This window comes from Berghia stephanieae, chromosome 2 (genome assembly GCF_034508935.2).
Source record: "Berghia stephanieae isolate SIO BIC M18660-M18661 chromosome 2, UCSD_Bste_1.3, whole genome shotgun sequence".
Lineage (NCBI taxonomy): Eukaryota > Metazoa > Mollusca > Gastropoda > Nudibranchia > Aeolidiidae > Berghia > Berghia stephanieae.
This window is the reverse complement of record NC_088361.1, coordinates 101704993-101717515: the sequence shown is the minus strand read 5'-3', so window position 1 is coordinate 101717515 and position 12523 is coordinate 101704993. Positions and strand designations below refer to the sequence as shown.

The 12523-nt window shown below is 35.5% G+C and overlaps 1 protein-coding gene across 1 annotated transcript in view; it reads left to right on the top strand.

Moving 5' to 3' along the window:
• The first annotated feature begins 1831 nt into the window (after positions 1–1831).
• LOC144966077 (MAU2 chromatid cohesion factor homolog) overlaps positions 1832–12523 on the top strand; it is a 32538-nt gene continuing 21846 nt past the window's right edge. The window contains exons 1-5 of the mRNA XM_078902123.1: positions 1832–2062; positions 7995–8012; positions 9325–9393; positions 10253–10348; positions 11700–11822. Of these exons, the coding sequence (XP_078758249.1) occupies positions 1832–2062; positions 7995–8012; positions 9325–9393; positions 10253–10348; positions 11700–11822 (537 nt within the window). The remainder of the gene's footprint in view (positions 2063–7994; positions 8013–9324; positions 9394–10252; positions 10349–11699; positions 11823–12523) is intronic.

The window sequence follows — 12523 nt, the reverse complement described above, 5'->3', positions numbered from 1 at the left end:
CAGCACTTTCTTATTGTTTTTAGCCTGACTGCCATTTTTATGAATAGTTCTCACTAAATTCAATCAATCGGGCAACAACCACGCAAGGCTACACATCCAATCTAGTGAGAACTCATCATCAAAATGGATGTCTAAAAACAATAACAAAGAGCTGAGTGCCGTCAACCTCGTTCCTTCTATAGATAGTATGCGCTTGGTTAAGAAGTTCACAATATTACCATCCGGAAGTATAACGGGCCAACACACAAAACTATGTGTAACCATGAACATTTATAGTCTGGTTAATACAGTTTAGTGAGAATTACTCATAACATGGATGGCAAAAAACAATAACAAAGACCTGAGTGACGTCATTTTCGTTCTATCTTCTTTGGAAAACGCTCAAAGTTTGTATTTCTTGTGATTTTGATTCTAAATTGACTTGTCGACGTCTCAGTCGTTCCGACATGATAACGTCTTGAAATGGTGGGTCACAAATTGAGTTAGACCGACGTGTAGGACTAGGGCAAGGTGTGTGTGTGTGGGGGGGGGGGGGGGGGGGGGATTCCACACCCAACATTTTCAGTTTCTTGTCATTAAGTTTGGATTGATGAGGTGATCACACAAACAGAATACAAATAACCCACAGCCATTCACACTTGGATTCTATACAAATAACATTTAAGAAAAGAACAATACTTCATAAATTCCATTTTTTCCCTTTATTATTCACCATTTTGGGTAATTCGACACCCATCATGACAAGCATGCAAAAACGAGAATGACACAATCAGGAACTACTCGTATAATCAACGTCTGAAATGAACACAACAACAATCTTTGTAGACTGTGACATGAGACCAATAGAAATGAACACAACAACAATCTTTGTAGACTGTGACATGAGACCAACAGGCCTGGGTGGGGGTCCCGATAGCTCAGTTGGTAGAGCATCCGCTTCACAATCAAAGGGACGGAGATCGATCCCGGGAGCAGTCTAGCGTTTTGAGTAAGCAAAACGTATCTTCTCCCATTCTGCTGTATCTTTTCTTGACATGGTCATAGTCAAGTCTGTTCCCCAGTTCAGGTGAATAATTTGGCAGCACGTTTGTAGACCATCCCTTCAGATGTCACGTGATCGACCGCTTTCACCATATCTAGGTACATGGTCATATTATGCCACCGTGCGGCTATGTGGTCTAGTGGTATGACACTCGCTTTCGGATCGGAAGGTCTTGGGTTCGAGCCTCGCGTTCGGCGCATAGTTGACTCCTTGGAAAAGGCTCTTTACTCACATTCTCTTACCGTACTCAGGTGTAAACTGAGTACCTGGCCGTTAACAGCGTTGTCTTTGTCCGAAAAAATTGTAATATCGCCTAACAGGCGGCATGTCCCGTCCTACATGTTAAATGTTGCTGTTGACCAGGGACTCATTGTAAAGCGCTTTGAGCACATTTAGTGGATATTGCGCTATATAAAGCTCTCGGGTGATTTTCGTGTAAAATGAGTACCTCTGGTCTTTGTAATAAAATAATGTAATAACGAATCTTAAGCCTTTTGTTCTTGTTTCGTCCTACTTGTTCTGTGCTGCTGAGTCCCTTTATAAAGACTCATTTATAAAACAATCTGTACAGATTAAATAGATATTGCCCTCTTTTTGGGCTAAAAAGCTCAAGATTTTAAAACAATATTTTTTAAAATTCTCTTTTATGAATGGCAACGCGATAATCATGATGTGACGAAGGTATCGGTGAAACTATTGTCTGGAAATAGTATTCCATTGCTCACTCCACACGAAAAAATGAACAACTATTTTCACGAAATGTTTTGAGATAATCTCAAAATAAAGAAAATGGCGTCGTCCGCCCAAGAACAACCCTGGTATATCGCTCTTTTAGGATTAGCAGAGCATTTCAGGACATCCAATCCTCCTAATATCAGATTATGCATACATTGTCTTCAAGCAATCTTTAATTTCCAGCCACCACCTTACATTGAAGCAAGAACGCATTTGCAATTAGGGAACATATTGCTGAAGCACTCTAACAATGCAGATTTGGCAAGAACCCACTTGGAAAAAGCGGTAATTTTAACCAATTTTTGAGTATAAATATCTCTTAATCTTATTAAATGCTTCTCTCTACTTATGCTTCCTCAAGTTAAAAATGACAATGCCATGATGAAAATAATCAGACACGGTATCATTTCAAACAGTAACGGAATGGCTTTGTGAAAGTGAAAGGTAACCTCTCTGACTCTGATCTGAACCGAATCAGAATCAGTCAGAGTAGGGAGTTTAATAGAAATTATAAATGTACCTCACACACTTGAAACCAATGTCATATGAAAGAGCTGGCAACACAGATTACAAAACAGTTTGAATTTTGTTTCTATCTTGATTAGAAATGTAGTTATGGCAGTTCAAAGTCTGAAATTTCAGACCGATTTTTACCCCAAAATTACCATTGCAAAGTTGTGACAGAAATCGCGTGATGTCAATAAAAAATGGTTAAAACAGTCAATATGGAGTTCTTATCATATATTGTACACCAAAATGTTCGTCTTATCGAGGACAATGCATTTACATTAATAAAGAGGAAGATGAACATTTCAAATTAACACATTATTAGTAGATAATATGACGCAAATGTTACATAATCAAAAACTCGGCTAGACGTAAGAAACAATTTGCTCTATCACTTTTGGATTTATCCCCAATATCTCACTGAAACAATGCAAATAATTACCCTCTTTTAATTAATACATAGAGAATAAAAAAGGGTTTGAGAGTATTTAAATGAAAAGATATAATAAACATGTTGTGTAATGACATAATGAGTTTATTTTTACCTATGGCAATTTAATTGCATATAAAGAAAATGGTAGATTGAAAAAGTTCAAATAAATTGAAACAGATTCCCTATTATAATTAGAAGGAAAGTTCTGGCTTTTAATATTTTAAAAAATTCTGCTGAACCACTTTGGGTTTATTGCTATTACTATTACATCATTTGAACTGACAATTAATATAATTTTATCCCCCCCCCCCCCTTCTCTCTCAATGTATGGGGGTGTCAAAACTAATAGAACTTCTTACCATAATAATTATTAAGGCTAAGGCCTTTAGAATATGGATACAAATGATAAACATATCTAAATATATGGGAAAGAAACTTGATGACTTGATGGCAAAGTAAAATAAAATTAAATTAAAGCAATTGGTATTTTTAAAATATCGATATTATTAATATCGGATTTCACAAAGAGAAGAAATATACGAACTTTTAAAACAAAAACTATAAAATGCCTATAAATAAAGTTGGAAAGTATGTATTCAAAATAAAAACATAGTAAATAATAGTACTGAAAATACTATGGACTAAATGTAACATGATACATAACTAAATTTAAAATATCGATATGAATATCGATATTGCCCGGCAGCCATGATGAGAAGATAATGTAAACAAGGCATTTCGGCGCAGAGTTAAAAGGTGTCTGCGCATCGATATAGAGCCCTGAAATTTGGCATGAATAAAGTTTAGATGTTATTCTAAAAACAAGCGTTTAAATTTTAAAAACACACGCGGTAAATAAAAAAATAAATGCATTTGAAAATTGCCAAATTTTAACTTCATATAACTTCTGGAATTATTAATGGATTTTTCCTTAATTGGCACCATTTAAAAGGAAATTGAAAGACGAAAATAATGATACCAAAATATCTGCGATATTCCTCTTTATAACGAAGTTATGCATCTTTAATTGGACCCCCCAAAACGCGAACGGCAATTTCCAGTCACAACTTTCCTATGGGCGAGTTGGGTCAAAATTTGACTGCCACTGCTGCTGCTCACTAAACTGCCTAGTCAGAGCATAGCCATCGCTAACTTATAACTTATAGCCTTACACTTACGCTGACCTTAATATTACGTCAAAAGACAAGTCTTTGGCCACAGAAGAAAGCAAAGCGCCAGTTGTATTCAAAAGTTCAACCAATGGAATCACGTTTCATTGAGACTTGCTCTACCACAACTCACTCTGACTCAGTCTGACGCCGCAAATGATGTCTATTACTATTACTACTATTATTATTATAATTATAATTATAATAATAAGTATAAGTCCTAAGGACCAAGGATGATTCTAGTGTCAGGCTACTATAAGTTTACGATGGCTATGGTCAGAGTCAGAATTCAGTTCCAAATCTGTGGGCCTCCCTACCTTTCTTTACTCATCTTTGACCTATTTGTACGGCTGTCATTATCCCCAGACACCTGTCTGGGGATAATGAAAATTCGTTATCCCCAGACACCTGTCTGGGGATAAAAAAATTCGTTATTCCCAGACAGATATTAGAAATTCCGCTCTTTTAAACAATTATCCACATTCCAGAATATGGAATGTTTCCAAATGCACATAGAAATAAGGAAAGTTAATAAAATATCTATAAAAACATAAAATTAACCAACATTAAATCAGTTGTTACTACATATACACAATATGCGTCGACTTCGAAGTGGGTGTCATGGCCTAATGGTTTAGTCGTCTGCCCTGGAAGTTTTACCAGAATCGATGTTGTGGGTTCGAATCCTGGTTCGCCTCTTTTTTTTTTTATTTTTTACATTCCGTCTTCTTTTTACAGAACGGTGCAAGGGATAAATGTCCCATCCATCCTCCCCCAACCTCTTTTTTTTTTTTTTAACTCTCTCTCTCTCTCTCTCTCTTAGTTCCTTTCTAGTTTCTAGCAAATTGTCATGCCATTCCGATCTCAAAAAGTGTCTAAAAAGGATAAATAATTAAAAAGCAAACAAACAGAAATATTCAGAGAGCGACCAAATGGTCAGATAGAGGAGAAAAAAAACAAACAATAATTTTTTTAAAAATAAAAACAATTTTAAGAAATCCATGCTCAGAAACGGAACAAAAGGTCAAACAAAAAGGAGAAAAGAATAGACTCGCACACAAAAAAAAAAAAAAATAGGTGGGGGAAGGATGGATGGGACATTTATCCCTTGCAACCTTCTGTAAAAAGAAGACGGAATGTAAAAAAAAAAAAAAAAAGCGGCGGAACCAGGATTTGAACCCACAACGTCGATTCTGGTAAAACTTCCAGGGCAGACGACTAAACCATTCGGCCATGACACCCACTTCGAAGTCGACGCATATTGTGTATATATGTAGTAACAACTGATTTAATGTTGGTTAATTTTATGTTTTTATAGATAATTTATTAACTTTCCTTATTTCTATGTGCATTTGGAAACATTCCATAGTCTGGAATGTGGATAATTGTTTAAAAGAGCGGAGTTTCAAATATCTGTCTGGGAATAACGAAATTTGGTTATCCCCAGACAGGTGTCTGGGGATAATCACGGCGTATTTGTACTGATGTACTTACTCTAGTTTTAGATGAACTTCTTAAACTTTATGATTGCTTAGACTTAGTATTAGTAGACTTAGAATTTTCAGGTTTATTTGTTATTAAAGTTAGAGCAATTTTCTTTGTTTTGTTCTGATGACGAAGGGGTTTGCATCCAAATCACTCATTGAATTGTCTATTATCACTAGTTAGATGTTATACTAATTATTATATTATAATGTTTCATTCCAATGCCTTTTCGATACCCTCAGGTTTTGAGCGCTTAATTCGACACCCGAAACTCTGGTTTATAATGATTATAATTATTAGGTCACTAGATAAAAATCGTCACCCAAATTTCCGAGTAGTATACAGTATAGTGTATTGTGGCCAGGTTATTCAACATCCATCCGAATTTTTATTTTAAGTCCGTTGTGGTTTTCTGTAGCTTTCAGTTCTTTTAAACAAAATACACAAACTCGCAATTATTACCTTCCACTTCACTGTCCCTCATACTCGCACAAACCCTCAACTCTCCACTAAGAAAACTAACACCTCTCTCTCTCTCTCTCTCTCTCTCTCTCTCTCTCTCTCTCTCTCTCTCTCTCTCTCTCTCTCTCTCTCTCTCTCTCTCTCTCTCTCTCTCTCTCTCTCTCTCATAATACATACTAATCTATCTAGCACAAACATACATGCCGACACAAATAAATATATACAATATCTGCATCTGTAGAAATTGTCCAACTCTCTACACACTGACCCACTCCAAACATTCCCATCACTATCATACAAGTTTGCACATTAAATATGCAGGTAAAAACAGAATTTAAAATGTAAAAAGACAGAACCACCACAGTGATTGTTTAGATTTTTCTCTTTTTCATCCTTCACACACAACCGCACCTTCTCATTTTCTTCTTCTTCTTCTTCTTCTTCTTCTTCTTCTTCTTCTTCTTCTTCTTCTTCTTCTTCTTCTTCTTCTTCTTCTTCTTCTTCTTCTTCTTCTTCTTCTTCTTCTTCTTCTTCTTTTTCATCCTTCACACACAATTGCACCTACTCATCTTCTTCTTCTTCTTCTTCTTCTTCTTCTTCTTCTTCTTCTTCTTCTTCTTCTTCTTCTTCTTCTTCTTCTTCTTCTACTTCTTCTTCTTCTTCTTTTCTAAGAATTAATCCAAGTAAATGAAAGAATCAGCTTAAAAATTTAACACAAGCAGGATCGGAGATAAAGCATCTTCTCGTGTCAAACACTAGATGTCTAGATACACATGCTTTACAAAATTAGGAATTGTTATCTTCCTTTCATTTTACAACTAACTCAGACCTGGAACCAGAAATGTGTGTACTCTCTCAAATAATTGGTATTTTTTTGGTACCATAAAATAGGGGCCTGTTTATTTTATTATTAATGGGTTGGGGGGGGAACCATGACATGATTTGACTAGTCAAGTGCCGTGTCATATGTGTGTTGTGTTTCTTAATCCATATTTTGGCCCTGTTGATCTATTCTCGTGTTCAAAAGGTTCCGACAATTGTTTCACCAGTCATTTACAGGCCTGTACTGTAAATAGTATCGCACCTTTCTCTCGGACATTCTAGGATTTCGTTTTAATTCAACAGGGAGAACACATGCATGATATGATTCTCACTACATTATGCTTATATTTGTTACAGCAATTTTCTTTGTTTTGTTATAATGACGAAGGGGTTTGCATCCAAATCACTCATTGTCTATACAAGGCATTGTCTACACAAGGTTGTGAATTTTCCTATTTACGGAATTCAGTATCATGATGTAAATCCTCAGTATATTTTTCTAATCACCGCTAAACAGAAAAAAGTAAATACAGAATGCATACATGCCGAATCTTACGAATTTTTCGTAATTTTACGAATTTTAGTCAAATTTCATGGCCAAATACGAATTATTTTTTTTGGGAAAATTACGAATTTTTAGTTCTTAGTAATACTTTAATAATAATAATAATAATAATAATAAGAAGAAGAAGAAGAAGAAGAAGAAGAAGAAGAAGAAAAACAACAACTACTACTACTATAATAATAATGATAATAAAATAATAATAATAATAAAGACAACTACTATTACTACTTACTATAATAATAATGATGATAATAAAAATAATATTATAATTGTTCGTACACAATAATGTACAGAAATTACGAATTTCCTTGTCAAATTACTAAAAATTGACATAAAAATTACTAAATTTTAAGTTTTCAATTTGGCATGTATGAGAATGTCTTTTTACTGGAGTTAAGCACTCGGTCAGTTTTTGTTTTTGCATAAAAGTTCAGTAAATGTTTGTCTCTAGAATTGACAAGCTTGTCCTTCGATCAACACATTATATAAAATAGTATTTATCAAGTCATTATTTAAAGTTATAATTATAGATTTGAGGGTTTTTTTGGGGGGTTTTATTTGGATAATAATGACAATTTCATATGCCATTTGGATGGCGTAGTGTAATTATGATTATTATTATTATTATTATACTTTTTTCGTAAAATTTTAAATATTAAAGTATTAAAAAAGTATTTATATTTATATCTTTATTATTATAATTTTAAAATGTTTTTATTTAAATTGAATGGTCATGTTTTAATTTAGCTTTTTTTTTCTCTCTTTCTTATCCAGTGGACGATATCTTCAAATGTATCCTTTCCTTCATGTGTCTTGACGTCATAGAAATAACTTTCTGGGAATGGCTGCAGCATTTTGTTCTATCACATTAGTCTGTAGTTACAACAGGATGAAGAGTTATTCACCAGTAGATGTTTGGCCAATCAAAACACAGGATTTGGTTCTATCACATTAGTCTGTAGTTACATCAGGATGAAGAGTTATTCACCAGTATATTTTTGACCAATCAAAACACAGGATTTGGTTCTATCACATTAGTCTGTAGTTACATCAGGATGAAGAGTTATTCACCAGTAGATTTTTGACCAATCAAAACACAGGATTTGTGACACATTATATCAAGCTCGCTCAGCAAACATGGCTGGTTGTTTACAAATAGTAAAATGGAATGCATGTACTTGACATTATTTCTCAGCTCTTTGTTATTGTTATTAGGCCATCAGTTGGGTGATTAGTTCTCCTTAAATTCCCTCAATCAGATTATAAAGCTTTAATGTTTACATACAATTTTGTGTATTGGTTTGATTGCTCAAGAATGAAGAACAGGTGAGTATTTTACTAACTGCAAACTGTGGATAGCATATCCTGTTGTATTTCACTCAATTTAACTATCATTTCAGTTGTTTACAAAATAATGACTGTTCAGACTCTGTGAATCAGTTAAGGAGCACAATATCCCTTCCACCAAACGTGTGTAAGACGGCTTTCAATTATTGTCATTTTTTTCTAATTATGTCCTTGAGACTGAAACATTAGCCATATATGATTATGATAGAAATATAATATATACATATTGACATAACCTGGCCTTATACTTTCAATCATGCTTCAATAATATTATTAATGATGATAATAATGAATTTGACTTACTTGACTTAAGGCCTTTTGCTTCCTAATTCTAATACTATTGGGGTGTCATGGCTGCCTCTCTATTCACCTGTATCGATTCCTTCCACAATTCACAGTCTACTGCTGTGGATGCTGTAAAATAATAATAACGATGATGATGATGATAAGTTGTCTCCAGTCCTATTTGATGAAAAATGAATAGATTTCCCAGAGACAAAACTGGAAGGGGGATTTGAAACCATCAACAAATGTGATGATGACTTCCGAACCTGGATTGATACCTTGAACATAGAAGTGTAGCCCGACGATACTACTACTATTAAAAATGAATATAACATGTGGCTTGTCGTTTTAGTTCCAGTAGTTGACAGGCACGCTCAATCATGATGATTTTGTCATTTTTGTCGATGGAGTTTTTTCTTTTCTGTTGTAAAAAAATTTTTAGGTTTTAAATGATTTTCTTAACTGAATCAAGATTCCTCAGATTGATGATGTGAGGTTTGAATCTGCCAGTGTGTTGGCACAGCTATACGTAGATAACCAGGTTAGTAGTTCTTATTGCCAGTGTGTTGGCACAGCTATACGTAGATAACCAGGTTAGTAGATCTTATTGCCAGTGTGTTGGCACAGCTATACGTAGATAACCAGGTTAGTAGATCTTATTGCCAGTGTATTGGCACAGCTATACGTAGATAACCAGGTTAGTAGATCTTATTGCCAGTGTGTTGGCACAGCTATACGTAGATAACCAGGTTAGTAGTTCTTATTGCCAGTGTGTTGGCACAGCTATACGTAGATAACCAGGTTAGTAGATCTTATTGCCAGTGTGTTGGCACAGCTATACGTAGATAACCAGGTTAGTAGATCTTATTGCCAGTGTATTGGCACAGCTATACGTAGATAACCAGGTTAGTAGATCTTATTGCCAGTGTGTTGGCACAGCTATACGTAGATAACCAGGTTAGTAGTTCTTATTGCCAGTGTGTTGGCACAGCTATACGTAGATAACCAGGTTAGTAGATCTTATTGCCAGTGTGTTGGCACAGCTATACGTAGATAACCAGGTTAGTAGATCTTATTGTTCAAACACTCATTTTTGTTATATATAACTATCTAAAAGAAGATACTATTATTCACAATGCCTTGTAAGGTGACAGGTTTCCAGTTTTACTTTTAATATTAATAGTACATACTGCTGTTAATGTGCTGGCATTTAGTTACGCTTCTACTTCTAGACATGGACTCTTTATCATTCGTTATGTTGTATTATATGGGTAATGTCCACTAGAATTCAAGATTCCTACATTTGAACTTATCTTCAGACAAATCATTGTATTCTATGTCTAAAAGTATGTCATTGTTATGGACAACATTGAATGCAGTTTCTTGCTCCTCTTTTTCAGAACCAGCCTCAAAATGCCAAACCAATCTTGTTCAAAGCCATTGAGTTGTCCCAGCCATCTCCTTACTGGCACTGTCGACTTTTATTTCAACTTGCAGTAAGTATTATCACTTTTATTCAGGGTAGACAGGTGATTGATGGTTGGGTAGGGGGGGGGGGGGGGGGGGGGGGAGGAGGGGTTGTTATTGAAGAATAAAATAGTGAACTCCTCGTTTTAAAAAAAATCATGTATTCTGATCCTGTCAAAACATGGCTGATATTTTTTTAAAATCAGAATTTCCCTCATTACCTATTTTAAATGACTGCAGCCTAAGTGTTTTCACCAGCAGAGAGGCAATAGCTGTGTGATTAAGGCTTTAGTGGAGTTTTCACCATCAGAGAGGTAAATGCTGTGTGATTAAGGCTTTAGTGGAGTTTTCACCAGCAGAGAGGCAATAGCTGTGTGATTAAGGCTTTAGTGGAGTTTTCACCAACAGAGAGGTAAATGCTGTGTGATTAAGGCTTTAGTGGAGTTTTCACCAGCAGAGAGGTAAATGCTGTGTGATTAAGGCTTTAGTGAGAGTTTTCACCAGCAGAGAGGTAAATGCTGTGTGATTAAGGCTTTAGGGGAGTTTTCACCAGCAGAGAGGTAAATGCTGTGTGATTAAGGCTTTAGTGAGAGTTTTCACCAGCAGAGAGGTAAATGCTGTGTGATTAAGGCTTTAGGGGAGTTTTCACCAGCAGAGAGGTAAATGCTGTGTGATTAAGGCTTTAGTGGAGTTTTCACTAGCAGAGAGGTAAATGCTGTGTGATTAAGGCTTTCGTGGAGTTTTCACCAGCAGTGAGGTAAATGCTGTGTGATTAAGGCTTTAGTGGAGTTTTCACTAGCAGAGAGGTAAATGCTGTGTGATTAAGGCTTTCGTGGAGTTTTCACCAGCAGTGAGGTAAATGCTGTGTGATTAAGGCTTTCATGGAGTTTTCACCAGCAGAGAGGTAAATGCTGTGTGATTAAGGCTTTAGTGGAGTTTTCACCAGCAGAGAGGTTAATGCTGTGTGATTAAGGCTTTCATGGAGTTTTCACCAGCAGAGAGGTAAATGCTGTGTGATTAAGGCTTTATTGGAGTTTTCACTAACAGAGAGGTAAATGCTGTGTGATTAAGGCTTTAGTGGAGTTTTCACCAGCAGAGAGGTAAATGCTGTGCGATTAAGGCTTTAGTGGAGTTTTCACTAGCAGAGGGGTAAATGCTGTGTGATTAAGGCTTTCGTGGAGTTTTTACTAGCAGAGAGGTAAATGCTGTGTGATTAAGGCTTTAGTGGAGTTTTCACTAGCAGAGAGGTAAATGCTGTGTGATTAAGGCTTTAGTGGAGTTCAAGTTGAGTATTTTTATTAAAAGCAAAAGTACATTTGATGTTATTAATGAAGAGCAGAATTTGAAAGTGAGTTTTGAAATCTTTCAATATTTCCCCAGCAACTTCACAGCGCTGAGAAGGACTTGGGTTCGGCCATCAGTGTGATGGGAATCGGGGCCGACTATGCAAATTCTACACGGTCTGAGTACACCAGATTACTCTTTATTCTCAGTAAAGGAATGGTGAGATTGTGGGGGGTTTTAAAATGCTACATTACATTACATTTCAGTCGCATGTTCCAAATATATTACTACAGTGAATGACATAATCAGTCGGATCGTGAAAAGGTTTGAACTGAGATATTGCCAAGTTTAGTTAGAAGGTCAATTTTTATCAAAAGTGAGTTCTTGTCATAAATGGTTAAATCAAACATTTTTGTACATCTTCGGGAAATATCAAAGCTTAATTTCACTATTTTTTACAGCTTGTCAAGTTGAAAAAGTATGAAATTTGAGAAAAATTACTGGATACCTTTCCCATATATCTGACTATAACTTCAGAAAAATCACCCTCATCTTCAAATAAAGATTAAAATGCTCTGGTGAGCATATTCTTTCAGAAAATGAAAAAACAAAATTAACAAATGCAAATTAAAAATTTTCACCCTCTGACTGATTCTGTCATGCACTGACACGTATTTTTACACTTTCTACTCATACATGTTTATTTGCCAAATAGAGATTTATGGCTAAATTTGACCAAAATAGAATTTTTTTCCCTCTAACTGGCTCAGTGGCACATTGTCTCATCTTATCATAAAAGTCCAGCAATGTGAACTGTGGTTGGATCGGTGACAATGGTCATGGAATAATCCGGTCCCGACGTCGTGTCTTTGGGTGAGGTACTTTACAATCATTTCCCCCTTGCACTCGGGTGTGAATGA